Genomic DNA, 15,347 nt, shown 5'->3' on the forward strand with positions numbered 1-15,347 from the left:
TATATCATTTTAAACACTCTTCTAAAACATTATTAACACTTAACTTATAGTATTGAATTCAACTGTCTTGACAAACGCGGTTTCGCTCATTATGGTGTATTGTTGTATTTTGGTATCATACAAAATAATTCTAAACTGTTCTCTCAGATTAGTATATAGTAGTGTTTAGTGGGCGGGTAAATAATAAGCTATATTATGAATATCAAACTGCTTGGCCTGCAGAATAACAGAAGGTATAATGAGTGTGCAGATGACTGTGCAGATCACTCGTGTAAAACCACGACATAAAGAGAAATGTGAGATATTACATTTATCTAGCTAAATATATTATTTGTTAATTTACAGTTACACTGTCCATATAAAACATATGCATGCCTGTGACACTTGAGGAACTGTGGTAGTATTGAAAACACAATTGAAATGATTTAAACTAATAAAGTTGATGTCATTGTACTTCATACTTTTCATTATTATATGCATCCATAAATATTTTATTATATTTTATTTTCGGATTAGGCCTACTACACCTTCATCAAAATAGCTGAAGGTACCTCCTCATCTCAAGATCAGAAGTCGATTATTTTGCCTGGGTAGGCTTCTCCAAATCGACACTTATCCCTGTTCACCGTTGCGTGTTTACATGTCTGGCAAAAAAAAAAATGACAGCCTGTTTGAGATGGGAGCCTCAGACTGGACTCATTTTCAGTTTTAAACAGTGCGTCTATTAATCCAACCTTTACATTGTATATGTAGCAGACTTGGCTAGCTCGTAGGCACGCTATGTAAGGTGACGTATTACGATTAGTACTTTCACCTGCTGTAATAACGGTAACTACTGTAGCTTAGCATAGCTAGCCACCTTGCTAGCGACATTGCAGTGCAGTCTAGTGGGTGTGGTAGACATTGGGGAGTAGCTGGCTAACCGCTGTAGTTTTCTTTACATTAGCTTGCAATAGTCTAAGCTATATGTTCAGCCCCGAGAACGCACAAGAGGTCGCTAGGCCAAAGAGGATAGCTACATGGGTGTGCATTCTCTTTCCCTAGCTAGGTTAATAAACCACCACTCGTCCTAGTTCAGCCAGGGCTAGTTTGCTATTTAGCCCCGGCGTCATCAGTTCCTGTCTGATGGGGCTATAGATATAGCTACTATTTTAGCTAATGTGTTCAGTTCATGTCTATCCTGCAACGAGCTATCTAGCTACTTTGTAATTATACTTACAATGCGTTATATTGTGGAACCAAGTTTGGAAACGTAGTAGTTTAACATATTATCTTTGTCTCCATTAGGCTGGGCAACACGAATATGGATGTAGTGAACTTAGTTTCCTGCGCCATTGGGAGATGCTTGGATACGCTTTGCCTTCTCCTGGACTTGATCATTTGGACAGTGAATTGGCTGGCTAGGCTTCTATCGAACATGGGTTCCTCACTGCACGACCTGCCAGTGGTGCTGAGTGGCTCTACATTGCTGGAATACTGGAACGTTTTTATATTCTCTTTCCTCACTGTCACAGATGCAGTCACGAGCACAGCTCATGGAGCGCTCCACATACTGGAAGGCTGGCTGCAGACACTGGGAGGGGTGTTTGAGAGTTTCAAAATGGTGGGTCACCTCTCATCTCATGTTGTGTGGCGCACCAAGGAGCTGCTACATCGCGGACTCCTGTCTGGGAATTCTATCCTGAGACAGACATGTGAGGGCTTCTGCATTGCGTTCAGCCTCGTTCTCTACTTTGTCAACACTATTGTCAACATTCTCCTCATTGGGACGCAGAATTGCTTTTCTGCAGTGGTGGGAGTCTGGGAAGCAGTGGCCGGGCCATTGCATAAAGCCTTGGAGCTGGCCCTCACACTTCTCACTTTCCTATACAGCTGCCTGGTAGGCACTTCTGTCCTACTCTGGACTCCCTGCCAGCTAGCCTTGGAGTTTCTGGGCTCACTTGGTCATGTCTTCATCACAGTGTTCATGCTCAACATCTATGGCCTGCTCCTTACAGCAGTCATCGTTGCTTTGACCTTGCTGTATCTTAACCCCAGCCTGCCTCGTCTCACAGCCCAGCAATGTCTACACTTTGTCAACACACTCCCAGGAGTGCAAGGTGTTCAGAGGGCCGTCTATAGAGTTTATTTGCTGGCTCTAGAGCGAGCTCAAGCTTTTCACGATCGTGGTGCAGCACAGCAGGCGATGGGGCAGGGGGCCCAGCCTAGACAGCCACGGGGCAGAACTGTAGAGCCCTCTGGGGGTGAGAGTGGAGGGGGGCACCCGTCTCAGGACACAAGGCCCCAAGGTAGTCCTGCTGACCATACCCTACTACCCCCAGAGCTAACCGGAAGAAACCAAGGTGAGGCTGCCTCGCTGCAGCTACATCTCAACAGCAGACTGGATGATGGCAACCTCAACCCTGACCATCACCACCCCTGCACAACAGCAAGGACTAGAGCCAAGCAGCCTTCCCCAGCGGAGGGTATCTGTGCCCCCCCGGAAGACAACCTCCTCAGCCTGCTCAAGGACCACGAGGAGAGGAAGAAGTGTGTCATCTGCCAGGACAGGGCCAAGAATGTGCTGCTGCTGCCCTGCCGCCACCTGTGCCTGTGTCGCCACTGCTCGGCCATCCTGCTGCAGCAGCCCCCCAACCAGCACAGCTGCCCCCTCTGCCGACAGGCCATCACGCAGACCATGGACGTCTTCCTCTGAGAGACAGAGAGACCCATGGTGACTGACAATGGACTACTGAGAGACAGCCAGAGAAACAATTTTAGTATAAGGCTTGGTGAAGCACTCGCCATCTTACTTACTCTCCTATCCTATTGCCCCCCCCCCCCCCCCCCCCCCCCCCCCCGGCTATGGACTCAGGATGACACTCTCCTACACATGTTACACAACTTAGGCTGTGCTTGATGTAGACCTTGCTTTTGCCCACAATCATGAAGAAAACGTCACTGTGTATGAGACCCGTTCAGTGGGGTGGGCCATTCAGATGCACTGAGAAAAGGTATATTAGATAACACTGACTTGACATGGAATGTACGATTCTTTAAGATTCTCAACGTTGAATAAGGCCACGGGGGTTACTAAAGCTCACTCTTAGGTGCCACCCAGTTAGTATTCAGGTCCATAAATTCATATTACAGCTTGGTTACATTTCTAGGCTTCTGATCCTTTAGGCTGAGTCTTATGTCTGTAATGTGAACATCTCAATGATTTTCCACAATTGCACTAACTACTATATTGCACTGGCTACAAAGCTGCTGTTCTGGCATGTAGCCCAATAAACAAAATGTTAACATTGTGATTTACTAGACTTTTTCCATATTTAAACATATGAGCTTTTCAGTTGTACTGCCATTATATCTTGAAGAGAAGTTATTAATGGCTCTATATCAGAATATGAATGCTAATGATGAGGAATGATACAATTTGTTTCCGGTAATAGGCCTAAGAAGTTAGATCAAAAACTAGACCAACTCTGCTCTACTAATATATCTAGAGGAACGGTATAGTACCCTCTCCTATGCTGGCCAAATGTTACACTACCTTTAAGGTTTGCAGTGTTATGATTTGATGCACATGGCAAGTGCTTATCATAATTTATGTTGTACATTTTGTACCTATTCGTGTTTTGTAAGTTATTCAGATACATGTATTGTCACTATTCATTCCCGGTTTTTGTGTTTTTCTATCACATGAAATAAACATGCTGCCATACTTTGATGATGGGTAGCGTTCCATATTTTTCACCAGAAATGTAGACTTATTATTTACCTATTATGTTTATGTGCTAGTATGTGTCTCAAAACCAACTCATCCAACAATCCAGGTTGAAATCCATATTTTGAATATTATCGTTTTCCATGCATTTTTTTCTAATGTTGTCTTCACATTCCAAAGAAAACAGCACAATTCCTATTAAGGGAAGTCAGTAAATTTTTACAAATATTACACCCGGATTGAGGAGAGAAAACAAAACTGTAAAATGCTACTGTATACGTTATATATATATATATATGTTATGGCAGATTTTAATTAACCACTTTTTCACCCCTGCAGATGGTGTTTGTGTGCCATGTCAGTTGACTATTCATGTGCGTTTTATTCATTGACATAAATCAGGATGATGAATGTATCGCATACACAGTGACCCCAAGAATTGTTTTTACCAAGGAAAAATAAATATGCTAACAATCTGTTTTCAAACATTTGGTTGTTTGGTAATGACATTCAATGTATGAGATCTGATTTATCATTGTGTCAATTTGAACTATGGGTGTTGGGGTTGGCCTTGATCTGTCCTGCTTTTGTTAAGAACAGTGTTTGGTTAAATTCATCTTCACAATCTTCACCAACATCAAAATACAAAATCCTGATCATAACACCATAATCATCACAACACTATCACTGTATTTTTTTGGCCTGGTGGACAGCTTTACACTGTAAATGTGTCCATCCACTAGATTAGAACCTTTAATATTTCAGTAGAATGGCCATGATTGACTGGTTAAATGCCTTGTTTGTCTGATTTGTTAATGAATTCAGAATTGGCCAGATTAAGTTCTCACTGCCATCCTGACTCATTACTACCCCTGCATTATCATTAAAACAGCATTGATGAATTGAATTGGGGCCTTATGCTTTTTCTCTTTCAGCAAAAGAGAAGGGACATAGGGAGGGGTGGTAGAGGCACTTTACTTCGTGGGATGTCCTGCTCTGGAGGCTGGGGAGTGGCCCTGCTCTGCCCTGTACTCTCTCTCTCTCTCTGGGCTAGCTGTTGTTCCCCAGGCCTGGCGCTGTGCCAGCAGGGCTGCCATTAGAGGCTCTTTGTTGGTTCTGGGGGGGGATAATTGGCCAGCAGGAGCCAGCTCTGGACCCTCCAGGCTGAGTGACAGCCAGGAGAAAGAGAGAGAGGCGACTCCCCGCGTCCGCTGTGGCAGCTGCCTCACTGGGCCATGAGGGCTCGCCCATTGTCTGAGGTGTCCTAATAGCTGCCTGTGTGAAATAACATGCATGTCTTTTCATTGAGAGGCACATTTTTGTATTGTGAATGGCGTAGAAAGCTGTACCCCTTCAGTTCATACTGATTGTAGAAACACCAAGCAACCATTTGGTTCATAATTGGTATCATAATTTTCTATGGCCTCAAATAATGTTGGATATTCAAATTGGAAGTCCTCAGACTCTTTCTTGTGTCAATCGTTAACTTTTTCTCCAGCTAGCTTTACACTTGCTAGTCCATTTAACGACTTGGAGGTAACCATGGAGCTGGACACAGACAAGTCTTATCCTCCACCCCCAGAATGGGCTAGGCAGAGCGGGTGGGTGGGCGGATGGGGGGTGTCCTCTCTCTGACTCCAGTGGCTGCCAGCCAGGAGCACTCAATCTGTCACCAGCTGTCTGCCAGGCTGTACCAGGAGCAGCCCTCCACCCACTCTTCTCTTCCAGTGCCCAGTGCCCACATCCATGCTGTGACACACCCAGAAGGCCAGGAGATGAGCCTCTGTCTGCTGGGAAGCCCTTCTCCAGGCTGACCACCATGACATGGTGGGAAATACTCTCTGAACCTACCCAACTGGGATCAGTAATGGCTCTGTCACGCTAACTTACCATTTAGGGATGGTTTGCTTCTCTTTATCTGTTTACAACCACAGTAGAATTGTGGACAAATCCTATAATAGCCTACTACTACTAAATATGAAATGTACAACTCGTTTGTAACTGTATTGTGATGTTTTTTTGCCTCTTGCACAGCCCTGATAAGAATGTCAATTTAGTCATAGTCATAATTAAGTTCCTGGCTAGCATTTTTTGGCAACCTATTTGATATCTGGGTAAAATCATGGTTCAAATCAGAGTTTTCATTATTATTTTTTTATTATTATTATTTTATTTTATTACAAATTTGCAGTAACAAATAATGTGAGAGGCATATTTGAGAGGAAAACATGAGTAATTCCTCCCATATGCCAAATACTCCTTCCCATATTGCCAAAAATGAAAACCTTGAAATTGGGAGTTTCACAGTTATTTGAGAACAGCAGTATGCTTCTTTTAATTGATTTTACACTGGCATAATTGTTGAAATGGTTGCCAATGCCCGAGTAGACAGCATTGCTAAGAGGCGTAAAAGACTCAAAAGTGATGGTGTTGTAAGCATTATAACAATCAAGAATCTAAGCTGTTGTTAGGAAATGACTGGTTTTTCAATTTCTCTCTCTCTTTGCCAAACAGTCAAGCAGAGAGGCTGAAAGAGTGGGATAATTCATGTAATAAATCACAGCAATAATGTGGTTATCAAGCTGTAAAATGAACATCTACAGTTGTTGTTGACAGAAAAGGCCTAATTTCATAGCAGTCTAAATTTCCAGTTCTGCCTTGAAAATAGGTATTTTACTTCAATGGACTCCTTCGTACAGTAGATAAAGGTTTGAAAGGACTGAAAGGTGAAGATCTGGACACGTTTAATCATAGCGTGATCTTTGAATGCATTTTGTAAATTTTAAGTACTTAACATTACTTTGTACTTATTACTTTGTTGCCAAGCCTATAGCATGTGGAGTGTGATAATGTGCTTTTAATAATATAACACTAAGTGCTTTAAGAAGAGAAACTACGCTGAGGTTAACAGATGTTTCCTGTTTTGCTAGACTCTTCCCTTCTTTCTTTTTTTACCCCCGCTTCCAAGTGTTGTAGAAAAGCAGAAGAGAAACTACAACGTCTGGCGGCTAGTGGCTGATGGGACATGACCCTGGGCTCACCTAATGCAGCAATCATCTGAGTTCTACAAATGATTAAATATAGACATATTTGGGGAATCGGCCCGAAACTTGTGTGCCATAAACTTTCCACCTAAATGTGCGGAAGTGTGTTTAATCATGATAGTGCAGCTCTAACCCTAACAAATTACATTTTTCAAATGAAAATTCATTTTTTTCACTTAAAAGGGCTTCTCGAGACAGGACTGATTGCAGTTAATTTACTTTTGGGTGAGAAATGTAGAGTTTGTGCACTCTTGTGGCAAACTACATGAATCAATGCTCTCAGTGTTTAGGGTATGTTTGCTACTATTCAAAAAACATCAAATTCCAAATTTCACAACTGTATCTGCAGATTGTGTATGATCACTATCAACCAAAATGGTAGCATGTAATATATAAGGAAAAAACTACATATTAACATCATCAAAGTATAGCATCATTGGAATTACGAGTTCACGTTCAATAACCACGTAGTAAAACAAATAGCAATGCTGCTGTGAACAAAAACATCTCCCGTCTACAGGGGGTGAAGGTTAACCAGGAGCGTTGTTTCATTAGGAGGTTAGAGAACAGTGCAGCAGCAGGGGAGCAATGGCCTTTCAGCACCCTGGAGAGCGGCCCAGGGCCACTCCAACCCAATGACACAGTCTGGCCTCAAAGGGCAGCCACAGAACAACAAAGACCCAGACTGTAGGACGGGAGGCAGATCAGGAGAAATGTCATGGAACAGAAAAAGAGCTGAATTGATTACATTTGTTTTGGAGCAAAAAGAAGTGTAGTAGTCACTCTAATTAAGTTGTTGTATTTTAAACTATTTGAAATCAATAAATCAAATTATTTATCATAGGACTACTAAATAGCTTATCATAATGTAGGTAATGCTTTTCTTTGCCCTTACAAGAACAGTTTCAAACCTGAAAAGACTACACAAGACTGCACAAGTGTAGCCCTCTTTTTAAAGAACTTGGCTTGGCTTCATACTCCAAAATGCTGTTTGAATGTCTTGGAAGAAATGAAAAAGCACCTCAGGTGAATAGCAAGCATAGTTTCTCCTGCCTGCATTTTCTGGTTGCTATAGAAACGTGTTTAGTGGAAACCACAGGAACCCTGAATATGTGTAATCACTGCATGAGCGTGGGGAACTCCTGGTAGGGTTATTCCCTAAGTGCAATGTTGAATAAAGATTAATTCCCTTTTTTTTCCTCCATGTTCTATTAGCCAAGGGTATGCTGAAACATATTGTACTCTGTACCTGTTTTTGTTCCTTACATTTATCCAAGTTACATATAATCATGTTCCTATTTCATATATATATATAAAAATGGCTATTTCATTCATAACTGTGTCCTTAATTCTACTGGATACATGTTTTAGTGCCTTAATGGGGAGAGACAGCAAAGAAATACCAACACTGACCCACAATGAAAATCAGAATCTTGGACATCAGCATGTAAGGACTCATCCCCATCAAGGGGTCACTCGTCTTGTTTGACCAGCAACTTTAACTGAAGTGGAATACGTACGCATGATTTATCAGCTGCTTTCGATTGATTGGCTGCCTAATATGCCCGTGTAGGCCTAGCCCAAGGAGGATTTCCAACAGGGAACATTGATCGCCCACATGTGGCAAATGCTCCCATTGATCATTACTCCCACACTTTCTAATCCTTACCACTTGGTCACATTTTCTCGATACCTCACATTGTAGTTTCTATCATCACAATTCAAAATGTTTTGATGTGCCTTCAAATAATGTCAGATTCTGCCTATTTGATCTCTGAATTGCATTTACATTCATGGCATTTAGCAGACGCTTCTGCCAGGCGGCCAGCCGAGGTGGAAGAGCGGAGTGATCGGGCAGGGGTTTAGGGGCTGACCATTGCTTACTGAATGACATTCTGATGTGATATCATGCTGTTTAACATGCTTTCCAATTTAAGTCAAATTCTCCCTTTTGAGTTGATCTCTTAATTGTTTCCTTGTCAACAGAGTAAAAGCCTATACTATAATTTGGGTTGGGTGTGCATAATTATAAACAGTTTGTCAGAGACATGAGGGAGGGTTCTCTAGAAGAAGGAATGTGTTTTGAGTTGTTCTAATCAGTGTTTATATCAAGAGTGATGAAGGCTAGATCTACCAGGCATTTATGGAACATAACTTAGCCCTCTATGAAACAGGTTATGAATCATCTTAACATGGCCCTCTATGAAACAGGTTATGAATCACCTTAACATGGCCCTCTATGAAACAGGTTATGAATCACCTTAACATGGCCCTCTATGAAACAGGTTATGAATCACCTTAACATGGCCCTCTATGAAACAGGTTATGAACCACCCAGGCTCCCCGCTGAGGGATGGTGCTGGAGAAATGTTACCACTCTCAAATTCATAGTATGAGCTACTGTATGGAGGCAAGGACCAACTATCCAAGAGATCAAAATGATTGTTTTAACCATGTTTTAAAGCTATACAGTGTTTGTTTACAATTACATTGTTTACAAACAATGGAGTATAACAAGCTTATATGTTGTGTTCTGATAGGGTAAGACAGTTGAACTAAGCTCATGGGTCATTTATAAATTATATTCTTTAAGAATCAATGTCTATATATCATTCATTTAAAAGTAAATGATGTACCAATCCCAGATTGCCCCTTCAAAGGTTAAGTATTGATAAAACAAATCACCCTACCCCTCTTGCATATCTGGACATAGAAAAGCTAATCCCAAGTGAATGGCACTATAGATTGATTAAAATGTCACCCTGAAAGAGTCAACCTTTCATTCACCTGTGGTTGAGTCAAGGGTACCAAGGACATCGAGCAAACCCAAACGCACACATCAGCATTCTCCCCTATTTCCCATTAAAAAACACCTGAGCTCTGTCATGAAACTAGAGTCTGCCCCCCCCCCCCCATCCCTTTTAATCACCCCATACCAGATTTAACCTCATTAACGTAGCCCTCCTGCCTCACAAGCTCTCTCTCTATCTGACAGAACCACTATTTCAGGCACACTAACCTAAGCCCCTTCTCTACTCTCCAGCCCCGTTAGTGACCTGGTTGTGTGAGAAGTTGGAGATAAGAGTTCTTTATCAGTGGAGCTAAGCCCCCGGGTGACTCCACAAAGGCAAGATAGAGGGAGAGAAAGGGGGATTGGGGAGAGCAAAGGGAATGGGGAAAGGGTGGGATTGAGAAGAGGGGAAGGGAGGGGTTGAAGCTACAGTAGGCAGCCTGTCGAGTCTTGCCAGCCATTCCTCCCTCCTGATGCGAGGCTCCATCGCTGCGTCCTTGGTCTCGTTTGGTGGCCCCTGCTGCTTTGGCTTTAATGAGAAAGATGAAAGAGACAGAGACAGCTAACCCAAGCCCCCCTCCAACCCCTTCACTGCGCTCCTCATCCCTTTTATTCAGCCATGGAGAACTGTGCTACAGCCCTACAGCAGCACTACATCCAAGACATGCCACTTTCATGGTGTGCAGAGCTGCACATGCCACAGAAGCATGGAGATTTATGCAAATTGGAAGACAGACTGAATTTAACTTCCAATTTTCCAGGTGTTACCTATTCTTTGTGATCTTTTTTTTAACATTTGCTTTTGCACTGAGCTTTTCCCTTATCTACTGCAATTGATACAAAAAATGCTTACTGGGAGGCATATGTGAAGGAGCACTAAGCTTAACATGTTTACACCAAACAGCAAATATTCAAGGCTACTGTTGCAGTGAGAAGATCTGTGCAGAACAAGATGTAAGTAGCCTCAGGCTTCAGAAACCAAAAGAGAGACGCCCACATACAGTACTTCTCATGTTTAATTATAAGCACACAAAGACGTTTGAACTTTGTTTCTCAGACATGTTATGCTACTTTAAAAATAGCTTGACAACACATCAATGTTTTCCAATTAAACATACAGCAACATTAAAATAAATGAAAAATGTTAAATTATTTTTGGTGGGTATAATCTGCACTAACAGGAAGGCTCCTCCTGGAGAGAGTTAAAGGGAAGCCTGAGTTTGCCATGGACATCAAACATCTATCTGATCAGAGCAGGAGCTCCCACTGAGTCCAGACTGTGCTGAGCAGTCTATTGTCAAACCCAGCTCCTTATCAGTCAACATCACACAGCATTAGACATCACAGACAAGACTACATCCAAAAGACTGTGGGCAAGGAAAAGGATTTTATTAATCCATTAATTATTAATCCACACTGCATTTCATTAGATTACTCAACATACACTTTTATTCATTGGAAAATAGGAAAGTGTTCATGTTTTTAAATGCAGGAAGTAAATTCTAAAATGTATAGCAAAGCTTTGAAAATTATTACAGAACAAAGATAATGTATATGTTGTATTTACAAATCCACTGCTTCTCCAATTTTGGGGTGGACTGCAATAACTATGCAATGCTTCCACCTTGTGGTGACTATTGGCTCCAAAGATCATTTGGGGACACACATTCATAACAAGATAAGTTTTTTTAAAAATCTTAAGACTGAGCACATTCATGTATAGATATTAATATGTGTAGGAAAAAAAGTGGAAATATAAACCAAACACAAGGCTTTAAAAAGTGCTCTACATTGTGCTTCTATGGCAAAAATATCAGTTGTTCAAATCCGTTATGACATAGAATCCAATGAACGTCTTTCTAGGACTGGACGAGCTGTCAGGATGTTGTCACGCCAGTCCTCACAACACCACTAAGCCTTACTGAGCAGAGCTGCTCTGTACTAGAATGGCCTGCTTACACACCCACTATAGTTGCTGAAACAGTGCTGTGAAAGGAAAACATCCGAGCCAGCACAGTAAGGTTTGGGTTACCCTGTAATGTGTAAGCCCCAAAATGGATTTCATGGAGTACGACGACATTGCCCTTTGACTCTGATCGAAGAGGGGGAAAAGGCAAAACAGACCAAATAGATAAAGTTAGGTGGGAGGGTGATCTTAGATCTGTGCCAATGGGAAACTTATACTTGGAGCAGTTCTTCACACCACATGGCTTTACACCATAGACAAGTCCTCCTCCACTCCTTTGCTTTTGTTACTGATCTCTCCAATGACGTCCTGCAGATGTTTGACCGACCGCATCATCACAGAGAAGCTGTCCTGGAAGCCCCCCATCCCCTCCTGTGTCCAGGCTGCCTGGAGCTCCCCGACCCACCGCAGGATCCCCTCCAGCTGCTCCTGAACCTCTCTCTGCTCCTCCATCTCTGCCAACAAGGCCTGTCTGGCACACACCTCTGCTTGGTAGGACTGACGCAGCTCTGCAAGTGAAGACTCCAACCTCAGAACCTCCTCTAAACCTTGGGGGTATTTTTTGTGTAGTTGGTCGTCAGGCAACAACACATTAGGGGGAACTGAAAGTACGTTATTGACCAACAGGGTTTCCATGCGACCTGACAAACGTTTGAAACGTTCTTGAAGGAATAAATGCAGCTTCTGGGTGCACTCCCTTGCCCTTGAACCTAATATTACCTCATTGGTCTCAGTCCCATTTATCTTCCTCACACACACCGCCTCAACAACAAGCAACACTTCATACAGGCAGTCCTGAAAGGCGCTGTATACTCTCAGCATGCAGGTCTGAGGAGTGAAGCCAAAGAACTGAGCCTCGTATAGCTTGAGAGATGATGGGGACAGTGGCTCCTCTGGCAATAGAAAACAAAATATGATTAAACATGACAGTGTGGAATAGCTGAATACTTTTCATAGAGTAGCCTTTTATTTATTTATTTTATTATTGCAAGAGGAGAAAATATACATCAGGCATTAAAACAAATGACAACCACTATACACAAAACAAAACATTTTTATACAGCTTTATGTAGCCAGAATCAATTAAAAAGGATGACTCATATAAGGCTTTACATCTTGGGATTGAAAACGTGCATTTGTGTATGTAAAATATCTCAATTAAAATCAATACATCACAATATTCACTAGAAAATCAAGTTAAAAAATGACATATTTGCATTCAAGAATAAAATCAAGTAGCCTCATACTGTATGTATATGGACATACTATCTAGATTCTGGCGTTCTAGGCATAATCATAAAATAGCCAGAGGATCCATGGAGTTGGAAGGCTCTCCACTCACGCCCGTAAATTGAACTTGAACCTGGTTTTAATCCATAATACTTCAATAATTCCCAGAGTTTACGTTTCCACTGAAAAGTACCCACGTCTGGCATTGTAGACGCAAATCTTCTTTCAAATGTCCACATACATTTTGCAACATGCGAGGGGGTAACCACATTTCAAGCGATACTCAAACCATACTAATGTAGAAATAGAACGACGCGACTCCCCCAGAATGTTGGAAAATGTTCGTTCTCAAAAGATCGGGACATTTGAAAGAAGATAGTGATTTGTATCTGCAATGCCGGACGTGGAAACATACAACCTGGGAATTATTTAAGTATTGTGGAGTAAAACCTGGTTCAAATTCAATGTACAGGCGTGAGTAAATACTCCGGCCCCATCAAACATCTTGCTGATGCTTTAACTTCGTCAGACATCATTATTAGGACAATAAAGTGATAGATATGTAAAGTAAAACAAATGTACACGCAAATATGCCATTCATGTCAATACTATCAGGTAGTTATGGTCGCTAGGTAGCTTTAGTTGGCCATCAGAGTCTAGGCAAGGTAGCTGAGGAGGTGCATCCATCATCAATGCGTTCTGTTTCAGGAAACGTGCCACTATTACGCATATATATTGCTTGCCAATTGACTATTTCAAGCAGACGTGTACATAGATTTGAAATGAATCAATCTTAGTAAGAATGAATAATGTTTTTTTTTTTTTTTTTACCTTCGCTCACTCTGTACTCCGCCATTGCCTGAATTTCCCGCGCCGTATTTATTCGTTAGTAATATACTAGCTGTGTTCCGTGAACGACAATAGTAGAACTCCGCCCACCTACCTCGGGTGTATGTAAATGAAGATCTCTTCAAAATAAAACGCCCACGTTAAGCATTTATAAATACTAAATATGGATAAAGGAACCACAAATTCTATGTAACTATATCTGGGAATAAACATTGAATCCTCTCAATGTATTATTTGTGTTTTTAAAGGTTTGCAGTTCTTCTAATGTCCAAAGTACCCTGATGAAAGACTGCTGCACTGCATAGGGGACACATAATGGCCTGTACACAAATCATTTTCCAAGGCTCAACGTGATTTTTACAACCACTGTACTCAGCAACACTTCTAGTATACATATCAAGTGAGTTTCAACCATGAGGGGTGTCATACAAAGAATGATTGTCCCTTTACTGTGGCCCAACAGTTAAAAATGCCACCTCTAGATTGCATAGGCAACACATAATGGACTGTACATATACAAATAATATTCCGAGGCTAAACATGATTTTTACTACCAATCTACTTAACAACATTTCTTGTATAGAAGTTGAATAGATTAGAGTAGATTAGAGTAGTAAAAACGAGAAAATTCAAACTCATCTGATCCATATTCTAGAAGTGTTGCCGAGTAGAGTGGTACCAGAGATTAATTGAAATCTTTTTTCTTTTCTTTTTTTAAAACATATTTCTGTCTAGTCTAGTTTATACAAATATAATAGGCATGTGTACAATCAGATGTAATTGCACCAATATGTACATTTCAGCAAAAATAAGTTGTGTATTAATGTGTATAAAATGCTGTGATCCCATTACTTTCCATTCATGTTTTAACTCGCGCTTTTATTTTGAAGCCGAAAAAGCAAAACCGGAGATCCTAATGGAGCTGACAAGAGCTCAGAGAACACATAACATATAAAGGCGGACCTCCGGCTAGTGACAGACAACTAATTGTACGAGCATTATTACCGCCTACTGGCATGGAGGACCACACAGCACACACTATTAAACCAGAGACGGTGTCGGTCGTGCCATGCCCGCAGCAGCAGAAATCAATTAAAGCTGTAATTTGACCGGCTGAATCGTTGATATAATTTGATGTTTTTACTCCCAAGTGTTGACCTCAACCTGATGATTCTTCTACAATGCTTACAATCAGATAAGATAGATCATGAATGTATGCATAACATTTCTCCACACCAGATCCTTCTATTATTGATAAAACACTCATGCTTGCGTTCATGACATGTCGGAACTAGGAAACTCGAAAATTTCCGACTTGGAAACTCGTACTCATGGTTTCATTCATGACAATTCACGAAAACTCGTAAATATAAGCTCTGAGTGGTAAAAAACAACAACTATTTCAACGGCCCTCCAACTCGTAAATACAAGTGGGAAACTCGGCTATCATCCTCAAGCTCCAAGTTTCCTACTTGTAGTTCTCTGACATCATGTCAACAAGAAAGTAACAGCCAGCATGGCTGGATTTTCAGAAGTGTGTGCTATTGGTAAGTGGACTTCCTAAATTTAAAGTTAAAGCGGTTACAACGTTAGCCATCACCTGTGGGCGTTCCTGTTGTTTGGAGCATCCAACCTCAAATCAGTTAAATGGTCCGAACTTTTAGATCCGTGATCACAGGTGGGAATTATGAGTACGAGTTGGTTGAATACACTGATATTCAGATGATACCCGAGTACCAGAATCAACCAATAGGAAGC

General features: G+C 41.5%; 2 protein-coding genes across 4 annotated transcripts; one reads left to right on the forward strand and one right to left on the reverse strand.

Moving 5' to 3' along the window:
* The first annotated feature begins 649 nt into the window (after nucleotides 1-649).
* On the forward strand, nucleotides 650-2,818 carry LOC310816386 (E3 ubiquitin-protein ligase RNF26-like). 3 transcript variants are annotated; one of them, XM_083686556.1, is made up of 2 exons: nucleotides 650-782; nucleotides 1,288-2,818. In XM_083686556.1, coding segments are annotated over exons 1-2 (1,410 nt in total). In that variant the 5' UTR covers nucleotides 650-780; the 3' UTR covers nucleotides 2,696-2,818. The 3 variants fall into 3 exon arrangements, with proteins under 3 accessions (XP_083542682.1, XP_083542681.1, XP_083542683.1); XM_083686555.1 differs by having other exon boundaries at nucleotides 658-715; XM_083686557.1 differs by having other exon boundaries at nucleotides 660-787.
* A 7,849-nt stretch (nucleotides 2,819-10,667) lies between these two features.
* mis12 (MIS12 kinetochore complex component) lies at nucleotides 10,668-13,610 on the reverse strand. The gene is made up of 2 exons (XM_083696538.1): nucleotides 13,572-13,610; nucleotides 10,668-12,403 (listed from the first exon to the last, which is right to left on the reverse strand). The coding sequence occupies exons 1-2, from the start codon at nucleotides 13,594-13,596 to the stop codon at nucleotides 11,757-11,759; spliced, it is 672 nt and encodes a 223-aa protein (XP_083552664.1). The 5' UTR covers nucleotides 13,597-13,610; the 3' UTR covers nucleotides 10,668-11,756.
* Nucleotides 13,611-15,347: the final 1,737 nt, after the last annotated feature.

The sequence above is a fragment of the Argentina silus genome (genome assembly GCF_951799395.1).
Source record: "Argentina silus genome assembly, chromosome: 2".
NCBI classification, from domain to species: Eukaryota; Metazoa; Chordata; class Actinopteri; order Argentiniformes; family Argentinidae; genus Argentina; species Argentina silus.

Bases quoted from the DNA above. Each gene is read 5' to 3' on its own strand.
- mis12 (XM_083696538.1), bottom strand. From the start codon at position 13,596: ATGGCGGAGTACAGAGTGAGCGAAG. The intron at 12,404-13,571 runs GTAAAAAAAAAA...TTCTATTGCCAG, and splicing joins GGAGTACAGAGTGAGCGAAG to AGGAGCCACTGTCCCCATCA.
- LOC310816386 (XM_083686555.1), top strand. From the start codon at position 660: ATGACAGCCTGTTTGAGATGGGAGCCTCAGACTGGACTCATTTTCAGT. The intron at 716-1,287 runs GTGCGTCTATTA...TGTCTCCATTAG, and splicing joins CTCATTTTCAGTTTTAAACA to GCTGGGCAACACGAATATGG.